We start from the raw sequence: 24,210 nt of genomic DNA, 5'->3' as shown, positions 1-24,210 counted from the left end.
AACACATTCAGAAGTAGAACAACTAAATAGACCCATAACAAAAAAAGAGATTGAAACGGTAATCAAAAAACTTCCAACAAAAAAAAGCCCTGGCCTGGACGGCTTCACTGCAGAGTTCTACCAAACTTTCAGAGAAGAGTTAACACCACTACTTCTGAAGGTATTCCAAAGCATAGAAAATGACAGAATACTACCCAACTCATTCTATGAAGCCACCATCTCCCTGATACCAAAACCAGGTAAAGACATTACAAAAAACGAAAATTATAGACCTATATCCCTCATGAACATAGATGCAAAAATCTTCAACAAAATTCTAGCCAATAGAATCCAACAAAACATCAAAACAATAATTCACCATGATCAAGTGGGATTTATACCAGGTATGCAAGGCTGGTTTAATATCAGAAAAACCATTAATGTAATCCATCACATAAATAAAACAAAAGACAAAAACCACATGATCTTATCAATTGATGCAGAAAAGGCATTTGACAAAGTCCAACACCCATTTATGATAAAAACTCTCACCAAAATAGGAATTGAAGGAAAATTCCTCAACATAATAAAGGGCATCTATGCAAAGCCAACAGCCAATATCACTCTAAATGGAGAGAACCTGAAAGCATTTCCCTTGAGAACGGGAACCAGACAAGGATGCCCTTTATCACCGCTCTTATTCAACATCGTGCTGGAAGTCCTAGCCAGGGCAATTAGGCTAGACAAAGAAATAAAAGGTATCCGGATTGGCAAGGAGGAAGTAAAGTTATCACTATTTGCAGATGACATGATCTTATACACAGAAAACCCTAAGGAATCCTCCAGAAAACTACTGAAACTACTAGAAGAGTTTGGCAGAGTCTCAGGTTATAAAATAAACATACAAAAATCACTTGGATTCCTCTACATCAACAAAAAGAACACCGAAGAGGAAATAACCAAATCAATACCGTTCACAGTAGCCCCCAAGAAGATAAGATACTTAGGAATAAATCTTACCAAGGATGTAAAAGACCTGTACAAAGAAAACTACAAAGCTCTACTACAAGAAATTCAAAAGGACATACTTAAGTGGAAAAACATACCTTGCTCACGGATAGGAAGACTTAACATAGTAAAAATGTCTATTCTACCAAAAGCCATCTATACATACAATGCACTTCCTATCCAAATTCCAGTGTCATTTTTTGATGTGATAGAGAAACAAATCACCAATTTCATATGGAAGGGAAAGAAGCCCCGGATAAGCAAAGCACTACTGAAAAAGAAGAAGAAAGTGGGAGACCTCACTCTACCTGATTTCAGAACCTATTATACAGCCACAGTAGTCAAAACAGCCTGGTACTGCTACAACAACAGGCACATAGACCAATGGAACAGAATTGAGAACCCAGACATAGATCCATCCACGTATGAGCGGCTGATATTTGACAAAGGACCAGTGTCAATTAATTGGGGAAAAGATAGTCTTTTTAACAAATGGTGCTGGCATAACTGGATATCCATTTGCAAAAAAATGAAACAGGACCCATACCTTACACCATGCACAAAAACTAACTCCAAGTGGATCAAAGACCTAAACATAAAGACTAAAACGATAAAGATCATGGAAGAAAAAATTGGGACAACCCTAGGAGCCCTAATACAAGGCATAAACAGAATACAAAACATTACCAAAAATGATGAGGAGAAACCCGATAACTGGGAGCTCCTAAAAATCAAACACCTATGCTCATCTAAAGACTTCACCAAAAGAGTAAAAAGACCACCTACAGACTGGGAAAGAATTTTCAGCTATGACATCTCCGACCAGTGCCTGATCTCTAAAATCTACATGATTCTGTCAAAACTCAACCACAAAAAGACAAACAATCCAATCAAAAAGTGGGCAAAGGATATGAACACACATTTCACTAAAGAAGATATTCAGGCAGCCAACAGATACGTGAGAAAATGCTCTCGATCATTAGCCATTAGAGAAATGCAAATTGAAACTACGATGAGATTCCATCTCACACCAGCAAGGCTGGCATTAATCCAAAAAACACAAAATAATAAATGTTGGAGAGGCTGCGGAGAGATTGGAACTCTTATACACTGCTGGTGGGAATGTAAAATGGTACAACCACTTTGGAAATCTATCTGGCGTTATCTTAAACAGTTAGAAATAGAACTACCATACAACCCAGAAATCCCACTCCTCGGAATATACCCTAGAGATACAAGAGCCTTCACACAAACAGATATATGCACATCCATGTTTATTGCAGCTCTGTTTACAATAGCAAAAAGTTGGAAGCAACCAAGGTGTCCATCAACGGATGAATGGGTAAATAAATTGTGGTATATTCACACAATGGAATACTACACATCGATAAAGAACAGTGACGAATCTCTGAAACATTTCATAACATGGAGGAACCTGGAAGGCATTATGCTGAGCGAAAGGACAAATATTGTATAAGACCACTATTATAAGATCTTGAGAAATAGTAAACCTGAGAAGAACACATACTTTTGTGGTTACGAGGCGGGAGGGAGGGAGGGTGGGTGAGGGTTTTTTATTGATTAATCAGTAGATAAGAACTGCTTTAGGTGAAGGGAAAGACAACACTCAATACATGGAAGGTCAGCTCAATTGGACTGGACCAAAAGCAAAGAAGTTTCCGGGATAAAATGAATGCTTCAAAGGTCAGCGGAGCAAGGGTGGGGGTCTGGGGAACATGGTTTGCGGGGACTTTTAAGTCAATTGGCAAAATAATTCTATTATGAAATCATTCTGCATCCCACTTTGAAATGTGGCGTCTGGGGTCTTAAATGCTAACAAGCGGCCATCTAAGATGCATCAATTGGTCTCAACCCACCTGGAGCAAAGGAAAATGAAGAACACCAAGGTTACACGACAACTAAGAGTCCAAGAGACAGAAAGGGCCACAGGAACCAGAGACCTACATCATCCTGAGACCAGAAGAACTAGTTGGTGCCCGGCCACAATAGATGACTGCCCTGACAGGGAGCACAGCAGAGGACCCCTGAGGGAGCAGGAGATCAGTGGGATACAGACCCCAAATTCTCATAAAAGAACCAAACTTAATGGTCTGACTGAGACTAGAGGAATCCTGGTGGCCATGCTCCCCAGACCTTCTGTTGGCACAGGACAGGAACCATCCCCGAAGACAACTCATCAGACATGAAAGGGACTGGTCAGCGGGTGGGAGAGAGATGCTGATGAAGAGTGAGCTAATTATATCAGGTGGACACTTGAGATTGTGTTGGCAACTCTTGTCTGGAGGGGGGATGGGAGGATAGAGAGAGAGGGAAGCCAGCAAAATTGTCACGAAAGGAGAGACTGAAAGGGCTGACTCAATAGAGGGAGAGCAAGTGGGAGTAGGGAGTGAGATGTTCGTAAACTTATATGTGACAGACTGATTGGATTTGTAAACGTTCACTTGAAGCTTAATAAAAGTTAAAAAAAAAAAAGGGCAAAAGATATGGACACTTCACTAAAGAAGACATTCAGGTAGCTAACAGACACATGAGGAAATGCTTGCAATCATTAGCCATTAGAGTAGTGCAAATCAAAACTACAAGGAGATACCATCCCACCCCAATGTAAATTAAAAAAAAAAAAAAAAAAAAGCATGTTGGAGAGGTTGCAAGGAGATTGGAACTCTTAAGCACTGCTGGTGGGAATATAACATGGTAAACCACTATGGAAAATGATAAGGTACCTCAAAAAGCTAGAAATAGCATATGATCCAGCAGTCCCACTCCTAGGAATGAACACATCCTAAAGAAATAAGAGTCGTTGTAGGAATAGACATACACACACTCATGTTCACTGCAGCATTGTTCACAATAGCAAAAAAGATGGAAACCTAAGTGCCCATCGAAATGGATAAGTTATGGTACATACCCACTATGGAATACTACACAACTCTAAAGAAAAATGATGAATCCGCTAAACATCTCACAACATGGATGAATCTGGAAGGCATGCTGAGTAAAATAAGTGAGTCACAAAAGGACAAATATTGTATGATACCACTATTATAAAAACTCAAGAAAAGATTTATACACAGAAAAGACCAATTTTGATGGTTATAAGGGAGGGAATATCACTAACTAGATAGTAGACAAGTGTTAACTTCGGTGAAGGGAAAAACAACATGCGATAAAGGGGAAGACTGTATAACTTGACCAAGGCAAAGTTACAGAATCTCATATCTATATACAATTTTACTTACCACAAATTACACGAAGCACATGGAAACCCACATGAGACTCATCTATTACTTAAATCTCAGTAAGATAATATTTTCCTTGGTTTTGAAAATTAACTGGGGAATGCATTTCCTTTTAAACTAGATTTTCCTTTATTCTCAGTTTCACAATCTTTCCTCTTATGCTGACACTGAAAAGCCTTTTGTAAAACTACCCACTTTGGTCTTTCCATTTTTGGCTACTACAAACGAAAATCCTGCTTCCTTCCATCCTATTTCCGTCTCTCCCAGTTTTTACAACACAGATTCTGGAGCTGTACCTAGACACATCCAGACCATGGCTAAAGATCATAGTCTTGGAGGACATCTAGGTCAATTGGCATGACATAGTTACAGACAAAATGTTCTGCACTCTGTTTTGTTAAGTAGTGCCTGGGGTCTTAAAAGCTTGCAAATGGTCATCTAAGATACATCTTTTGGTCCCATCCCATCCAGAGCAAAGGAGAATGAAGAAAACCACAAACATAAGGGAAATGCTAGTCCAAGGGACTAATGGGGCACATGAACCACAGCTTCTACCAGCCTGAGCCCAGAAGAATTAGATGATACTCGGCTACCACCAACAACCACACTGCCAGGGATCACCGTAGAAGGTCCCAGAGGGAGCAGGAGAAAAATGTAGAACAAAATTCAAATTCACAAAAAGAGACTAGATGTCTGCCAGAGGCCAGAGGAACCCCCTGAGACTGTGGCCCCCAGACACCCTGCTAACTCAGAACTGAAGCCACTCCTGAAGTCCACCTTTCAGCCAAAGATTAGATAGGCCTATAAAACAAACAGTAACACGTGAGGAATGTGCTGCTTATCCCAATCAGGTATACGAGACCAACTGGGCAACACCTGCCCGAAAGCAAAAACAAGAAGGAACAGGAAAACTGGACGAATAGACACGGGGAACCCGGACTGGAAAGAGGGAAAGTGTTGACACATTGCGAGGGTTGCAACCAATGTCACCAAACAGTTTTTGTATAAATTTTTGAATGAGAAACTAATTTGCACAGTAAAGTTTTACCTAAAGCACAGTAAAATTTAAAAAAATTATTGAATACGTTAAACATACGGCTCTGTCCTTGTGAGGGTAATAGGTGAGTGAAGGAAGCAAAGTATATGGAAATAAACATGAAATTATAATTTCACAAAAATCAGTTGTAACAAGATATGATACAGAATAAGGGAGGAAGGAATCTACATAGATAAGGGGGTTAAAAAAAAAAAAAAAGGACTTCTCTAAGAAGGTAATATTTTAGCTGAGACCTAGAGGGTGAAAAGAAATTAGTGGTGCCAAGTGCAGAGGCAGACAATTCAGAGATTTTAGTAGTTGTTGTCAGCAGAGAAATGGTGATAATTTAGTGAATTTAGGGTAAGAGAGGGCATTGCAGGCATAGGGTTGTTGCTGCTGTCAAGTTGACTCTGACTTACGGTGACTCGTGTGCAGAGTAGAACTGCTTTGCAGGGTTCAAGGCTGTGTGACCTTTTGAAAGCAAATTGCCAGGCCTGTCTTCCGAGGAGCCTCTGAACGAGTTCAAACCTCCCGCCTTTCAGCTGGCAGTCAAGCGTTTAATCATTTGCACCACCCGGGGAGGGACTTTCCAGTCATGAGGTACAACTTGAGAATCTGTGTTGTAAAAACTGGGAGAGAAATAGGGTGGAAGGGAAGCAGGATTTTTGTTTGTAGTTGCCAGTAATGGAAAGACCAAAGTGGATAGTTTTACAAAAGGCTTTTCAGCGTCACCATGAGAGGAAAAAGATTGTGATATTGAGAATAAAGGAAAATCTAGTTTAAAAGGAAATGCATTCCCCAGTTAATTTTCAAAACCAAGGAAATATTATCTTACTGAGATTTAAATAATAGATGAGTCTCACGTGGGCTTCAATGTGCTTCGTGTAATTTGTGGTAAGTAAAATCGTATTTATATATGAGATTATTTTTAATACGGCACTTGGAGATAGATTGCAAATGGGATCACACTCATTCCAGCCCTGCCAGCCTTAGTGTCTCTGGCATTCCATTGGCCCCTCTTCCCCTTTTCCCTCAGAACGCCTCCCAGTTATTTCATTATCACTTATTTGACCTTTGTCTGTCTTACCTTCTGTTTCCTTCCTCTTCTACCTTTCCTCTGCAAAAGTTTTATCAAACGTACCAAGCACTTTCATGCTTGTGGAGCTGCATTCGGGGAAGCTGATGTTCAGACAAGTTATGTGACTTGTCTAAGGTCACACCCTGGACACCTGCTTTTTCCATTATGTCACTGAGGCCGTCACCTCTTCCAAATCTACACATACTATTGTTATGTTTAAAATATTTTCATCTGTGTTAGGAGTACTGGATCCCTGGTGGTACAGTAGTTAGTGCATTCAGCTGCTAACCAGGTCAGTGGTTAAAAACCACCAGCTGCTCCATGGGAGAAAGATGTGGCAGTCTGCTTCCCTTCCATAAAGACTTACAGACTTGGAAACTCTGTGAAGCAGTTCTACTCGTCCTGTAGAGCCACTGTGAGTCGAAATCAATGCAATGGCAGTGGGGAAGGTATTAGGAGTAATGAAAGTGCACGCATATGAATTATATATGTGTATGTATTTCACTTTGCTTCAACTTGAAAGCAATTTTACTAAGAATTTTTTAGAATTTTTAAATAACTTTTGAAGCAATTGGAGCCTTCCTGAAGTATGGCATGTCCAGGCCATTGTAACTATCTCTTAATTTCACATCTTCTTAATTACTAAAAATCTGGAAGAAGAGAGAGATGACTTTGAAGCACATGATTAAAGAAATTGTAGTGGCCCAAGATCTCACTAAAAATGAGGAGGTAAACCAAACTTAAAAAAAAATTTCCCTTAGAGCTGATTTTTCAGCACTTAGCCTATTTCCTACCACTTGCTTTCTTCCCTCTGACATAGCGTGTCTCATTGATGCCACCGCTGTTGTTAGCCGCATCAAGTCCGCTCCAGCTCACGGCAGCCGCACGTACAGCAGAGCAAAACGTTGCTTCGTCTTGCATCATCCTCCCAGTCACCAGCATTTTCAAGTCCTTAGTTGCAGCCGTTGTGCCTGTCCGTCTCACCAGGGGTCTCCCATGCCGCTGTAGGCCCTCTGCTTCACCGAGCCAGATCCCCTCCTGTGGCGATTGATTCCACCTGATGACACGTCCAGGACAAGCAAGTCAGACAGTTTTGTGATCCGTAAAGTGTTCACTGGCTGATTTTCAGAAGTGGAGCACCAGGGCTTTCTTCCTAGTCTGTTGAAGTCTAGAAGCTCCACTGAAGCAAATTCACCGTGGGCGACCCTGCTAGTATTTGAGATACTAGCAGTATAGCTTCCAGCATCACAGCAAGACGCAAGCCACCATAGTGCAGCAACCTGACCGATGGGTGGCGGTTTAATACCAGTATCGATGAGTAAACATTGGAAAAATAGGAAATAAAACTCAGATTACTTGTTTCTATCACTTGCTAGTAGCTGTAGGGGAGCTCGGAAATTAAGAATATAAAATGAAGTTGGTAGATTTTAATTCATTGCCTTTGAAAGTTAAGAGATTATGACATTTCAATTAAAGATGTACAACCAGCTTCTAAAATAGGTGGTAATGTTACATCTGTATGAAAATTTAAAGTGACTAGATATGGTAGAATGGGAGAACCTAGACTTTCTGGACATGAAAACCTCACTAGTGGAATTAAATCCAAAGGTGGAACAGAGTGGGTAGTGCATGGGTGCTCATCATGCCTCTCTTTGCCGGAAATGCCGTAAGGACAGCTAGCTTAGCAGCTTCTGGCAGCACTGTCTGGAGCTGGTTGTGGCCGTTCTGTGAGAGAGTGTCTATTCGCTTAGTGTTGCCTAGGGAATTCTTCCTAGAATATCCTGCCTTCTAGCATGTATGATATAAGAATGACTGTTTTGAGGGGGCAGGTGGGGCACAAGTTGACTCCCAGGGATGTAGTAATGCAGGAGACTTCTTCATTAAGGCATTCAACCCCCCAATTTTTCCTCTCCTCTTTTTTATTTGCCGTAGAGTGATTCTCATCAGTTCCGTGTCATGGCAGCTGTCCTTCGCCATTGTTTACTAATCGCAGGTCCAACTGAAGACAAAACAGAAGAGCTGCACAGGTGGGTAACCTCTGTACTGATACCTCAGTGAAGGGCATCATCGGTTGTTGCTTCTAGGCACCCAACTTTAAATGTTTATCATAAGCACAAGAAAGCGAAAATATTACAGTAAATCGGGTAAATCAGAAATCATTACCATGCTGTGATGAGAAATACAACAGAGTATTTCATTCTACCCTGTTTGATTTTGTTATGTTGAGCCCCATTTGGCATTTGTTGCTTTCAAAGATTAAAATCCAGAACAATAATAGTTATTGAGTACTTACTGTGTGTGGCACTGCGCTAAGTACTTTTTAAAGACTAACTTCTTTAATTTTCACAACTTTATGAGGTAGGTACTACTATTTTTCCATTTCCATAGATGAGGAAACTGAGGCTTAGAAAAATCAAGCAATGTCTTTGATCTTTGAGATCACATACCCCTTCCAAGTGTAAGAGCTGGGATTTGAACTGTGCTGTCAATTTCTGTACTTTACTAATAAAAAAAACAAGCTTTACTAATACTGTCACTAATTTCATGGTGGGCGTATTTACCAAAAAAATATATTTTAAGCAATGATAGTGTAAAAACAGAAAAAAAACTTATAAGAATTGGCTCACCAAGTATTAACGTAAAAAATAATTCTTTTTGTGACTTGCTGATAAGAACTATTAAGAAGCTTCGATGGTGCAATGGTTAAAGCGCCTGGCTGCTAATCGAAAGGTCGATGGTTCAAAACCACCAGCTGCTCCTCGGGAGGAGGATGCGGTAGTCTGCTTCCACAAAGATTTACGGCCATTTTTTTTTTTTATGGGACAGTTCTCTGTCCTCTGGGGTCACTGTGAGTTGGAATTTACTCAGTAGCAATGGGTTTGATTTTGGGTGGTTATAAGAGACCTTAATGGAATGCTATTAGAGTTCATTATTCTGGAAGCAACTGGATAAGAATTAATGCATTTTTCTAGTTCTCTTACATTCTGTTCTAGATCAGATTTGAGTAATAAAACTTTGGACTTCATCGTAAACTATTCATGGTGCTTTCTTCTATGAGAATACAAATGGTTTTTAAAAAATTCAAATGAATCCAAATCTGCAAACAGATAAGTTTGCCATTAACTCTGCTTTACAAATGAATTTAATATGAGATTCTTCTTAACAAGAGAAATTACCTTTTGAGTACTTAAATATTGTATTTCCTAAAATGTGGCTTAAATAAAAGTTTATAAAAACACAGAGTGTAATGTGAAAATACTTTTAATTGTTGTTTCAATCAACTTCATATTATTTTAGTTATTATCAGTAATTCATTATTTGCTATTAGGCTGAGTTTGTTGGTAGATAATCTCTTACGTACTTATACACTGCCTTGCAAACCTTCTAAAGATTGTTTCCTTTACAACTAAAAAGTGTACTCTTTTCTATAGCTACATGGCAAACATTTTATTTTCTTGAGACTGTGCCTTTAAAAATAATCAGATTAACTGCAATGTATCATTTTCTCCAAAAAGGTGTTACTAAACAGTTTGACCCACAGTAATTTTTTCCGTTATCAATAGACACTAGAAATTTAGATGCTAAAACTAAAAGAAAATAGTTCTTAAACCCAAGAGTAAATTGATTTTGTTTCAGGAGGAGAGGATCAGATATCATGAGTTAAACAGCATTAATACAACAGTGTGATAAGAAAACATTTTTACAGAAATTGCTATAGAGTCACAAATATATTGCCAAGAATTTCTCTGAATTTAATATTTTCACGTATTTTTTGTTGTTTCAGTTGGTATAATTCTATTTTAGCTTTTTTTTTACTTTAACAAACATTTATTCTCTCGCAGTTTAGGAGCCTAGAAGTCCAAATTTAGGATGCCAGCTCCAGGGGAATGCTTTCTGTCTTTGTTGCCTCTGGGGGAAGGTCCTTGTCATCAATCTTCCCCTGGGCCTGTGAGTTTCTCAGCACAGGGACCCCAAGTCCACAGTATGCACTTCTCTCCTGGCTCTTCTTTCTTGGTGGTAATGAGGTCCCCATCCTCTCTGCTTGCTTCTCTCTCTTACATCTCAAAACAGATTGACTCAAGATAGAACCTAACCCTGTAGATTGTGCCCTGCCTCATTAACATAACTGCCTCTAATTCTGCCTCATTGACATCATAGTGGTTAAGATTTACAATACATAGGATAATTGCATCAGATCACAAAATGAAGGACAACCACACAAGACTGGGAATCATGGCCTAGCCAGGTTGATATTTTTTTTTTCTTTTTTCTTTTTGTTGTACTTTAGATGAAGGTTTACAGAATAAACTAGTTTCTCATTAAACAGCTAGTACACATACTGTTTTATGACATTGGTTAAACAACCCCACAATATGTCAGCCCTCTCCCTTCTCAACTTTGGGTTCCCTGTTAAAAAAAAAAAAAAAATTTTTTTTTTATTACCAGTTTCCCTGCCTTCGCCCAACCCCTGCGCGTGCCTTCTAGTCCTTGCCCCAGGGCTGGTGTACCCCTTTAGTCTCAATTTGTTTTATGGGCCTGTCTACTCTTTGGCTGAAGGGTGAACCTGAGGAGTGACTTCATAACTGAGCTGAAAGGGTGTCTGGGGGCCATACTCTCAGGGTTTCTCCAGACTCTGTCAGGCCAGCAAGTCTGGTCTTTTCTTTTTGGGTTAGAATTTTGTTCTACATTTTTCTCCAGCTCTGTCTAGAACCCTCTGTTGTGATGCCTGTCAGGGCAGTCAGTGGTGGTAGCCAGGCACCATCTAGTTACTGGGCTCAGACTGGTGGAGACCGTGGTAGATGTATTATCACATATTTTTAATGTTATTTTAAAAATATTTAACATATCTTAACACAGTATTTGTCAAAAGAGCAAAACTATGTAGAGATTTTTTTAATCAGATTTTTTAAAGTAACTTTAAATTTTTGTTTTATGATGGTATATTTGCTTTTTTTCTTTAAATTTGCCGTTATCTTAAAAATTACTTTAATAAATTAGCTATTAGTTTCACTGGAAATAAGGGTATCACTAGAGCCACAGACAGGATTTGTGAGTATTTTTCACAGGCTTTCCTGGGAGGTTGATAAGCTAGTTGCTGCTGACTTAACAGTTTATCTGGAATGGCCTTGCTGTTGTGTTGTTGTTAGGTGCTGTAGGGTTCTTTCTGACTCATAGAGTACAACGAACAGAACAAAACATGGCCTGGTCTTGCACAATCCTCACAGTCATTACTATGTTGCAGCCACTGTGTCAGTCCATCTCACTGAGGGTCTTCCTCTTTTTCGCTGACCCTCTGTTTTACCGAGCGTGATGTCCTTCCCCAGGAACTGGTCCCTCCTGATAACATGTACAAAGTACCCGAGACTAAGTCTTGCCATCCTTGCTTCTAAGGAACATTCAGGCTGTACTTCTTCTGAGACAGGTTTGTTTCTTCGGACAGACCATGGTATATTCAGTGTTCCTTGCTAACACCATAATTCAAAGACATCAATTCTTTAGTCTTGTGCCTTGTCCAGCTTTCGCATGCATATGAGGTGATCAAAAATACCATGGCTTGGGTCAAGCACACCTTAGTCCTCAAAGTGACATCTTTGCTTTTTAATACTTTAAGGAGGTCCTTTGCAGCAGATTTGCCCAGTGCAGTGCATCCTTTGATTTCTTGACTGCTGCTTCTGTGGGTATTGATTATGGATCCAAGTAAAATGAAATCCCATACAACTTCAGTATTATCACCATTTATTATATTGTTGCTTATTGGTCCAGTCAGAAGTATTTTTGTTTTCTTTATGTTAAGGTGTAATTCATATTGAGGCTGTAGCTTTTGATCTTTATCAGTAAATGCTTCAAGTCCTCTTCACTTTCAGCAAGCAGGGTTGTGTCATCTGCATATCACAGGTTGTTAATGAGTCTTCCTCCAGTCCTGATGCAGCGTTCTTCATATAGTCCAGCTTCTCAGATTATTTGCTCAGCATACGGATTGCATAAGTATGGTGAAAGGATACAACCCTGATACACACCGTTCCTGAATTTAAACCGTGCAGTAGGCCACTTGTTTTGTTCAAACGACTGCCTCTTGGTCTACGCATAGGTCTCGCATGAGCACAATTAAGTGTTGTAGAATTCCCATTCGTAGCAATGTTACCCATAATTTGTTATCATCCATACGCTCTAATACCCTTGCAGAGTCAATAAAACACAGGTAAACATCTTTCTGGTAGTCTCTGCTTTGCGCCAAGATCCATCTGACATCAGGAATGATATCCCTCGTTCCACACCCTCTTCTGAATCCAACTTGAATTTTTGGCAGTCCCCTGTCAGTGTACTATTGCAACCACTTTAGAATGATCTTCAGCAAAATTTTACTTGTGTGTGATACTACTGATATTGTTCAGTAATTCCCATATTCTGTTGGATCACCTTTCTCTTGAATAGGCATAAATATGGATCTCTTCTTCCAGTTGGTTGGCCGGATAGCTGTCTTTCAAATTTCTTGGCATAGATGAGTGAGTGCTTCCATTGCTGCTTCCATTTGTTGAAACATCTCAATTGGTATTCTGTCAATTTCTGGAGCCTTGTGTTTTTGCAGTGCTTTCAGTGCTTTTTTTTTCAGTGCAGCTTGGACTTCTTCCTTTAGTACCATCAGTTCTTGATCATAAGCTACCTCCTGCTGCTGCTGCTATAACTGCTTTTGAATTATCTTCAGCATAATTTTACTTGTGTATGGTATGGTATTAATGATACTGTTGGAAGAATATCAAACAGTGGCCATGCATGATCCTTTAATCAGTATTAAAGTGATAAGTATCACTTTGAAGCACTAATGACTCTGGTTTAATCCATTTAAACACAGTGAAAACTGGATCAACCTCAAAAGGTGTTCTAGAAACCCTACTAGAATTGTAGTATCTGCTAAATTATGCTCATTTGTCGTCACCTTGAAACAGTTTCCGGGTGCATGTATGTTTAAGGCATAAGTTTAAGAAAAAAGGATGTTTCAAATTACCATTCTGTTTTTTAAGGTTATTTTCTAAGTTTTTTTTTTTTCTGTTTGACACTTTGATTAGTTTAAGGAAAATGTAATGACATAGGTAAACTTGCACAATGTAGTGCATGGTTACGCATTATCATCAGACCCAGAGGGTTGTGATGATGACTGAATTAGAAGTCCTAAAGCCTTATGTGCCTGGCACAGAGCAGGTGTCAGTAAATGGGAGCTGCTGCCGTTGCTGCCAGTGCGCTGCCGCTGCTGCTTCTGTTACTATTGTAATAAGCATACTGGTTTTTAGGTCCGATATTTAGTTCTAAATCTTTTTTTTAAATTGTTTCTTGATTTTGATACTTTGTTTAGGAACTTATTTCTGTGTTTATCCTGTGATCATGTAGAGAAACCTGTTTTCTTTTAATGTCAGTTTTTCTGAAATCAAATATTTCCTGTAATGTATACATGTAAGGAACCTATAAAGGTGTTCTTAGAGATCAGTGAGTAAAGATATGGCTTAGGAGCTTTTTCTGATCTGTTTACTCTATAAGACAGGGCCTTCCCCCCGCCCTTCCCCCACCCCCGAGAAATCAAGAGGCCATGGACATAGTGATAAAATGATTTAGCTCACTAAGACAGCAGACTTTGACCTTTAGTTCCACTAATAACATCTTATATGGTTTTAAAAACCTATTCTATTACATTTTCCTTTGTCTGTACTTAATGATAATCTGTAGACTCTTGGTATGATCTTCTTTTTTTGCCATATTAAAAAACATCCTATTTCTGTTCATCTCTACTGTCTGCCTGAAAGTATTTTCAGCCCTCCTGAGAATAAGCTTACACATAAACACTTAGCCCAAAAAAGATACATATGGATATGTTTTTGTTTCAGGTTAGAGAGAAGAGGGGAGATGGGGTGGCCTTTACATTGGTGAGGAGGGGAGAGGGAAAGACCAAACCTGATTTAATTTCTTGTAGGTTCTCAGTCTAGTTTCTTTCATTCACTGAGCACACTGGCATCTTCAGTGTATCTCCAAAAAAGTGTTTACCTCCCTGCTTTATTTTTGTTGTTGTTGTTGTTTCGTTGTTTAGACAAATTCATTTTACGTCACATATTGAAGACAATTTATTACCTAATGACACCTCATTATAATGCTAAGCACAATGTCTTGCGTATGACAGACTTTGAATAAATATTTGAAAATTAGATGATTTCATTTTATTTCATATTTATTAATTGAGCACTTGCTATGTCTTAAACACTGTGCTCAGAACTAGGGCAACAAAGATGAACACAATATAGTCTCTGTTCTCCAGGGCCTACCAACTAGTGGGTGAGACAGATTTGTAAGCAAATAAATGCTATAGTTTTGATGAATGTTATGTCAGACTGGATATGCTTTTGTAGGTTTACAGAAAAAGGAGATTTTACTTTGTCTAGAGAGATCAGGGAAAGGGGTTTTATTTTGTTTTGCTGTTATCATTAAAGCTCTTAGCTCTTTAAATGGATTCTCAGTGTGAATAATAGTTGTCTAAGCGAACAGACACGTTAAACAATAATGACCAAAGACCAGACAAGTTGTGGGATGACATCAAGGACATCATACATGAAGAAAGCAAAAGGTCATTAAAAAGACAGGAAAGAAAGAAAAGACCAAAGTAGATGTCAGAAGAGACTCTGAAACTTACTCTTGAATGTAGAGCTGCTTAAGCGAATGGAAGAAGTGATGAAGAAAAAGCTATGCAGAAGATTTCAAAGAGTGGCTCGAGAAAACAGAATAAATTATTGTAAAGACATGTGCAAAGACCCGGAGTTGAAAAAACCAAAAGGGAAGAACACACGCAGCATTTCTCTAGCTGAAAGAACTGAAGAAAAAATTCAAGCCTTGAGTTGCAGTACTGAAGGATTCTGTAGGGATAGCATTGAAAGACGCAGGAAGCATCAAAAGAAGATGGAAGGAAAACATAGAGTCACCGTACCAAAAAGAATTGGTCGACATTCAGTCATTTCAGGAGATAACATATAATCAAGAACTGATGGTACTGAAGGAAGTCTAAGCTGCATTGAAGGCACAGGCGAAAAACAAAGTTCCAGGGATTGAAGGAATACCAATTGAGGTGTTTCAAAAAACGGTTGGGGCATTGGAAGAACTCACTGCTCTATGCCAAGAAAATTGGAAGACAGCCTTGCACGAGATCCATATTCGTGCCCATTCCAAAGAAAGGTGATCCAACAGAATGCAGAAATTTTCAAACAATATCATGAGTATCACAGACAAATAAAATTTTGCTGAAGATCCTTCAAAAAATGGTTGCAGCAGTACATCAACAGAAATTCAAGCCAGATTCAGAAGAGGACGTAGAACGAGGGATATCACTGCTGATGTCAAATGGATCTTGGCTGAAAGCAGAGTACACCAGAAAGATGTTTACCTGTGTTTTATTGAGTATGCAAAGGCATTTAACTGTATGGATCATAAAAAGTTATGGATAACATTGCAAAGAATGGGAATCCCAGAACACTTAATTATGCTCATAAGGAATCTGTACCTGGATCAAGGGGCAGTTGTTCAAACAGAACAGGGGGATACTGTGTGGTTTAAAGTCGGGAAAGGTGTGCATCAGAGGTGTATCTTTCACCATACTTATGCAATCTGTATGCTGAGCAAATAATCCGAGAAGCTGAACTGTGTGAAGAAGAGCGGGGCATCAGGATTGGAGGAAGACTCATTAACAACCTGCATTATGCAGATGACACAACCTTGTTTGCTGAAAACGAAGAGGACTTGAAGCACTTACTGATGAAGATCAAAGACTACATGCTCCGTTATAAATTATACCTGGACATAAAGAAATCCAAAATCCTTGCAACTGCACCAATAAGCAACATCATGATAAATAGAGAAAATATTGAAATTGTCAAGAATTTCATTTTACTTGGAGTCATAGTTAACACCCATGAAAGCAGCAGTCAAGAAATGAATTAACATATTTCATTGGGCAGATCTGCAAAAGACCTCTTTATAGTGTTGAAAACCGAAGATGTCACTTTGAGGACTAAGATGCGCCTGACCAAAGCCATGGTGTTTTCAGTTGCTTCATCTGCATGTGAAAGCTGGACAATGAATAAGGAAGACAGAAGAAGGGTTGGCGCCTTTGAATTATGGTGTTGGTGAAGAATACTGACTATATCACAGACTGTCACTATGAGTCAGAACTGACTGGATGGCAGTGGGTTTGGGTTTTTTTGGTTTGGCCGGAAGAATGAACAAGTCTGTCTTGGAAGGAGTACAGCCAGAATGCTCCTTGGAAGTGAGGGTGGCGAGACTTCGTCTCACATACTTTGGACATATTATCAGGAGGGACCAGACTCTGGAGAAGGACATCATGCTTGGTAAGGGAGAGAGTCAACAAAACAGAGGAAGATCATCAATAAGTTGGATTGACACAGTGGCTGCAACAGTGGGTTCAAACATAGCAGTGATTGTGAGGGTGGCACAGAACCAGGCAGTGTATTCTGTTGTACACAGTGTGGCTTAACTAACAACAACAGCAACAATTGAACAAATATTTTGTAAATGAGAGCTGAGCACTGTGCTAGGTGCTGTAAGGACTCCACAGGGCATATTCTGGAGGAATGTAGAGTCTTACTGAGAAGACAAGACATAAATACTATGAAAAACATGCTAAAGTGTCAGACAGTCTCTGTCTAATTGAGTGGTATGTTCTCACCATGGCAATGTGCCAGCAATATAGATTTCTTTTGAGTGAAGAAAGCCATCTCTGATTGTGTTGTATTAGATGAATCCACAGTATTGGATTTGAGGCATTCATCTCACCTTTGGGAATAACCTACCCCTGACAACATCCCTCTTTCTAAAATCCAGGCAAAATATTTGCATGACATGTACCTCCCCACTCCTGTCTCCAGGATTCTTTCCTTATTTATTTATTTTGTAATTTATTAGGTTTTTTTTTTTTTTAATTAAGGAAACAACCGCGATGATTCTGCGTTCCATTTACTCTGCCCTTCTTTTTCTTCCTCAGACGTAGCCTGCTTATAAGGGCCTTTGTACTTGCTCTTCTCTTTGGAATGCTTTTCTCAGGTCCTTAAGAGGTGGGGTCCTTCTTGTCATTCAGAACTCAGCCCGAATATCACTTCATCAGTTAGACCTTCCCTAACCACCTAATTCGGAGCCCTGGTGGCGTAGTGGTTAAAAGCTTGGCTGCTAACCAAAAGGTTGGTAGTTCGACTCCACCAGCTGCTCCTTGGAAACCCTATGGGGCAGTCTGCTGTGTTCTACAGGGTTGTTTTAAATCGGAATCCGCTCGGCAGCAGTGGGTATCACTAGCTGAGATAATCTTTTTATTTTTGTACTTGTTTATTGTTTCTCTTCCTCACTAAATCATGAGCTTAATAAGAGTAGGGATTTTGTCTGTCTGAATCTACCACTATATCCCCAGCACCTAGAATGGGTATATATAGTAGGTCCCCAATATATATTGGATGAATGGATAACCTTGCCAGTCACTTAACAGAGTAATTGGAGACTGTGAGGCAGGTACGTCCCCAAACACTTAACCCTGCACCTGTACCTGTAAATATCCTGTGATCTCTATCTGCTCTTTCTTACTCTTTTCCAGTCTCAGAAAATTAAACAGCTCTCTTCCTGTCCAAGACTACACCTTTTTCTTCTGCCTCCTGAGAGAACCTATTTCAGAATTTAACTCCTCTTCTAGGTAGAAATCAACACACTGACAATGGATTTGGTTGTTTGTTTCTAGATCTTCAGTCTCTGCTTTGGACTTTATCCCTTCAGAATATGAACATGCTTAGATGTATCCCATTCAAACCAAAACCCATTGCCATTGAGTTAATTCCATCTCATAGTGACCTTAAATATTTCATCAGGCCTTTCTCCCTTCAGAACTATCAGTGTGTTGCCTTCCTTCACATCTAAATTATTTTCTGTACCATTGGTTTCCAGACATTTTGATCATGTCCTAATCAGTAAAAAAATTTTAAGTATTTATTTACATATAAATATGTATATTTATACATATACCAAAGAAAGGTGGTACAATAGAATGTGGAAATTATAGAAAAATATTATTAATATCACACACGAGTGAAATTTTGCTGAAGATCATTCAAAAGCAGTTGCAGTAGTACATCAACAGGGAACTGCCAGAAATTCAAGCCGAATTCAGAAGAGGGTGTGGCACAGGGGATATCATTACTGATGTAGATGAATCTTGGCTGAAAGCAGAGAACACCAGAAAGATGTTTACCTGTGTTTTATTGACCAGGCAAAGGCATTTGACTGTGTGGATCATAACAGATTATGGGATAACATTGGGAAGAATGGGAATTCCACAACGCTTAATTGTGATCATGAAGAATCTGTGCTTAGACCAAGAGGCGGCTCTTCGAACAGAATAAAGGGATACTGCGTGGTTTAAAATCAGAAAGGGTATATGCATCAGGGTTGTATCCTTTATCATACTTAGTCTGTATGCTGAGCAAATAATCCAGGAAGCTGAGCTAGATGAAGAAGAACGGGGCATCAGTATCGGAGAAAGACTCATTAACAACCTGCGATATGCAAATGACACAACCTTGCTTGCTGAAAGTGAAGAGGACTTGAAGCACTTAGTGATGAAGATCAAAGCCCACAGCCTTCGTTGTGGATTATACTTCAACATAAAGGAAACAAAAATCCTCACAAGTGGACTGAGAAGCAATGTCATGATAAATGGAGAAAAGACTGAAGTTGTCAAGGATTTCATTTTACTTGGATCCACAATCGACACCCATGGAAGCAGCAGTCAAGATATCAAACGACACATTGCATTGGGCAGTTCTGCTGCAAAAGACCTCTTTAAAGTATTAAAAGTAATGGTGTCACTTGTAAGGGCTAAGGCGTACCTGACCCAAGCCATGATATTTTCAAGTGTCTCATATGCATGGGAAAGCTGGACAGCGAATAAGGGAGGCCGAAGAATTGATGCCTTTGAATTATGGTGTTGGTGAAGAATATTGAATATACCATGGACTGCCAGAAGAACAAACAAATCTGTCTTGGGAGAGGTATAGCCAAAATGCTTGTTAGAAGCAAGGATGGTGAGAATGTCTCTCTCATACTTCGGACGTGTTATCTGGAGGGACCAGTCCCTTGAGAAGGACAACATGATTGGTAGAGTAGAGGGTCAGCAATAAAAAGGAAGACCCTCAACAAGATGAGTTGACACAGTGGCTGCAACAATGGGCTCAAGAATAACAAGCATCTTGAGGATGGCGCAGGACCAGACAGTGTTTCGTTCTGTTGTACATAGGGTCACTATGAGTCAGAACTGACTTGGTGGCACCTAACAACAACAGCAAATACATACATATATTTACATTTTATAAATATATGCACACATGCTAGTAAACTGATAAATGAAGTAAATCATGAAATATATACAAAATAGACAATAAAAAGGAATAAGATAAAGATTAATATTTTAAAATAGTTTCTTAAGTTAACGTACTACAAACTTTCTTATTTTCAAATAGGAGAGGCTTTTCTTTTTGCTCTGCACTCTTGATTTCTAAGTGTCTTAGTAACTGATGATTTTGAACTATCATTAGCCAATAGGGCACGATATATACTTAAGACAAGATTCAACAACATTACATTGTATGTAAATCCATTTCTCAAATAATTTCCACTTTTTTTTTTTTTTTTAACTTCTTGCTAGATCTGGTTAGATTGTCCTGTTCTTACCGTCTGATATGACAAATGGAGATCTCTGCCATTTTCTTGTCCTTAGTTTGCACTAGCATTTTAAGTCCTTCAGCCTTTGGTTTCCTTGCAGGAATTATTAAAGCAGTTTATCTATTTTCCAAGAGTTAGTTTAGTTAAAGGAAACCCTGGTGGCGTAGTGGTTAAGTGCTACTACGGCTGCTAACCAAAGGGTCAGCAGTTCAAATCTGCCAGGCGCTCCTTGGAAACTCTGTGGGGCAGTTCTACTCTGTCCTATAGGGTCGCTATGAGTCGGAATCGACTCGACAGCACTGGGTTTGGTTTTTTGGTTACCTAGTTGTCCTACCTCTTGCTACTCCACCCTGTGATTCAGAGGTAACATACTAGTGCCTCACAAACTGTATCCAAAAGTGTTTTAATTGGCCCACGTGATAATTGGCCTGCATATACAGTTCTGAAAAGAAAAATTGAATCAGTTGCCAACATTTAATAATCATGGTATCTTACACAAAATCCATATTACCAGCTTTTGAAGACTTGGAATATCAGCCAACACTGACCACATCCAGGGCCAACCATATCATCTGTGAGGCCCAGGGAAAAATGAAAATGTAGGATCCCTTGCTCAAAAATTATTAAGAATCTTAAGACAGCAACAGCAGAGCATTAAACCAAGTGCAAGGTCCTTCCAAGCATGGGGCCCTGTACAGCTGCACGGGGCACAGGCTAATGAAGCCAACCTGTCTACATCCTTACTTGCAGTACTAAATTATGCTGAATAATGGCTGTTCCCTTGAAACGAGGCCTGCGCTCTCCTATTTGCTATAGTATCCGTTACTTTCCATTGTCCATTTTGTCCAGCCCTCCTACTATATGTTAGCTACTTGTGCCCCATAAGCATTGAGGTTTTGGTTTCCTGTTCCAGTTCATCCTCTGTACTGCCAACAGAATAATTTTTCTCTAACCTTATTTGGTCCTGGTTAAAACCCTTCAATAATCCCACCCTTTTTTTTAGGTCAAAAATAAAGCACCCTACCAAGACTCTTTATAATCCCCCCTGCCTATTCCACAGACACATATACATAGACCTTTCTGGTCTTACCACCTACTGAGATTCCTGATTTAGAGGATTTTTATCATCTACTTTAGGCTTAAGGACCTGTTTTTAGTTCCCCACAGCTACCGTATTCCTTCATTGTTCCAGGTACTTGCTGTTCCCTTCCATAGTATAATATGTCCAGTATTCAAAACCTCCTTAATTTTTGCTGTGTACCACGTACCAGACAGAATGCTTTGCATGACTTCTTTCATTTAATCCTCATATCAGTCTGGTGGGATACGTTTATTTCTCTCTGTTTTAGAGAGGGACACCAAGGCCTAGAAGAGGTCATGTAATTTGCCTAACACACACTTTTAGTAAGAGACAACCTAGAATTCAAGCCCAGTGCTCTACAAATTATATTGTGCTACCTTTCCTTAACACTTCCCCATCTGCTGCTGCTCCAGCCTCCTCTTGCCCTTTGCACCAAAACTTCTTTAAAGTCTTACGATTCCTCTTCTGTTTCTCTCTTAAATCCAGTCCATTCAAGCTTTAGCCCCACTGCTGCACCACAGTTGCTATTGTTAAGGTCACTCGTGCCCTCTGTATTGCTAAATTCAGCAGACATTTCTAAGTCCTCATCTTACTTGCTCTGTCAGCTTCATTTGACACAGGTGAACATCCCAGTCGTACTTCCTTCAAGACGGTATCTTGGTTTTCCTCCTACTTCATTCATCTTCCTCTACTTCACAGCATCTGGATGAACCTCTTCATTCTTGAAAGTATTTCAGTCCACACTCACTCCCTTACTGATCTAATTCAATCCTATATCTTCAAATTCCAACTGTATATCCCTAACTCATCAGTTTATTTTCTCACCCAGCTCTCCCTTCCTTAACTCCAGACTCATATAGCTAACTTCCTATTAACATCTCCACTTAGAAGTCTAATAATAGACGTTACAAACCTAATATAGCCCAAATTAAACTTTAATCTTACCTAAAAAACTGCTTCCCCTGAAATGTTTCCCATCTCAGTTTATGGTAGCCCCAGCTTTCTCCTTGTGGAGGCTCAAACCTTGGATTCACACTTCACTCCTCTCTTTCTCTCACACCCCACAAATAGGCTGTCAGGAAATCCTGTTGGCTCTACCTTCAGAATATATCCAGAGTTAACCACTTCACTGTTACCGCCCTCTTTACCCACCTGTATTATTATAGTAACATCCTAATTGGTCTTTCTCACCCCTGATGTCTTACCACCTATTGTCAGTGCAGTAGCCAGAGTGATTCTTTTAACATAAGGTTTAAAAAAAAAAAAAAAAGCCCTGCAATGACTCTCCATTTCACTCAGAATAAAAACCAAAGTTGTAATAATGTACAAGACCAGTTTGGCTCCCCGTTATCTATCTGATCTCATATTCTACTCCTCTCCTCCTTATGTATAATAATTCAGCCATATCAACTTCCTTGCTGTTCTTCACACATGCCACTACTTCTGCCCTAGGGCCTTTGGTCTGGCTCTTACTTCTTCCTGGAATGCTTTCTCTCCAGATACTCAGTGGTTCACTCTAACTTCCTTTAAGACTTTGCTTAAATAACACCTTCTCAGTGAGGCCTTTCGTAACTATCCAATTTAAAATGACCACCCACACCTCCTGTCTGTCTTACACTCCAGGTTTTTTCCCTAGAGCATGCCGTTTAATTAGATTATTTATCTTGTTAGTGTTATGGACTGTTCTCCCTATGCTAGAACATAAGCCCCATGAGGGCAGGGGTTTTTCTCTTATTTTTTCACAAAGCTTGCCTAAAACAGTGGCTGGCACATGGTAAGCTCTTCATAAACAATTGCTGAATTGAGTTAAATTAAACTTGAGTTTTTACATCTAAAAATCTTTGGAGATGTTAAAATTCATTTAAATGGACTTTCTAGCCTTGAAAAAAGATACGTGAGCTCCAAATATAAAGAGGATACATTTGAGCACAAATATTTGTTAACAGCTGAAAGTCTAGATGTGCCGTTATCATGCTCCTCAATGTCATTTTTCTGTGTGTCAGAGTGTTGTGGTATTAAATTATGTTTAGCCCAGCGATTGATACAGGAGTGTGTATTAGATTGCTTGCCCTCTCCTCCCACAACTAACAAGGCTTTGATCATGGCAATAAGGAGCTGTAAATAGGCCTTGCTTTTGAATCTGCATATCAGGAGGGGGCTGGGAGCGGGAGCCGGAGAATGTCATGTCGCAGTGATTAATGATCTCTAGGAAGCTGAAAAGGGGAGAGTAATATACACAGCATTTCTACCCCCTGGAGTAGGAATGCAAACACCATTGTGCAGAACTGTGCATAGTCACTGACTTCCTGGTAGCTGGAGAATTTCATACACTCTTCTACCACAAATAAAACTGTCAGGGAAGTGACAGAGCTCAAAAAGCTGGCCTTCCTTACTTAAAAAGAATAGCTCAAGCACAGTGAGCCAGAAAATTAATTTTGTAGTTGTTTGGAAACCCACTTGTTTAATAAGAGATGAGAAAATGGGAACTTTTCTTGAAAAGCCTAAAAGCGCCAAGTATTTGTTGAATCAAAGTTGACATTTGGTTTCTTAAACTTACGGAATTCTTGGAAACTGCTTACTTTACACGAATTTAAAGGGGGGAACGTTCCTTTATAATGAAATGGACCATCTTAAAACTGTTCAGTGAGTCTCTGTTGTAGATTCAAAGAATCATACTATCCATGGACTCTAAAGCCTTTTGCCTTGATTTCCAAAAAAAATCCTAAAATTTCAGAATAGCTTGGATAGTTTTGGAAAGTAATTCTAAGGTAGATTTTTTTTTTTCCTTTTATCCCCGGTGAATCTGTGATATTTAATGGCAATTTCCAAATACTTCAGACAAAAGTAAAACATTTTTAACTGTAGGTAAGGAACTGTAGATGTTTGCAAAAAAAAATATATATATATATACATATATATATATATATTTTTTTTTTTTTTTTAAAGTTTGTGGGAAAAGCATATGGAAACCCTGGTGGCGTAATGGTTAAGTGCTACGGCTGCTAACCAAAGGGTCGGCAGTTCG

At 39.3% G+C, this 24,210-nt stretch overlaps 1 protein-coding gene across 7 annotated transcripts in view; it reads left to right on the top strand.

Annotated features, from left to right (window-relative positions):
* The window catches only part of RIC8B (RIC8 guanine nucleotide exchange factor B), a 137,016-nt gene that overhangs the window by 62,172 nt on the left and 50,634 nt on the right, over positions 1-24,210 (top strand). For all 7 annotated transcript variants that reach the window (XR_002783682.2, XR_010321704.1, XR_002783674.2 and 4 more), the window contains exon 4: positions 8,294-8,388. Coding sequence is in view for 3 of the 7 variants with exons in the window: in XM_023539157.2 (XP_023394925.1) it covers positions 8,294-8,388 (95 nt within the window). In the remaining 4 variants the exon portion in view is untranslated. The remainder of the gene's footprint in view (positions 1-8,293; positions 8,389-24,210) is intronic.

Source organism: Loxodonta africana, chromosome 4 (genome assembly GCF_030014295.1).
Source record: "Loxodonta africana isolate mLoxAfr1 chromosome 4, mLoxAfr1.hap2, whole genome shotgun sequence".
Lineage (NCBI taxonomy): Eukaryota > Metazoa > Chordata > Mammalia > Proboscidea > Elephantidae > Loxodonta > Loxodonta africana.
Note: the sequence above shows the minus strand (reverse complement) of the source record. Positions and strands in the feature narration are given on the sequence as shown.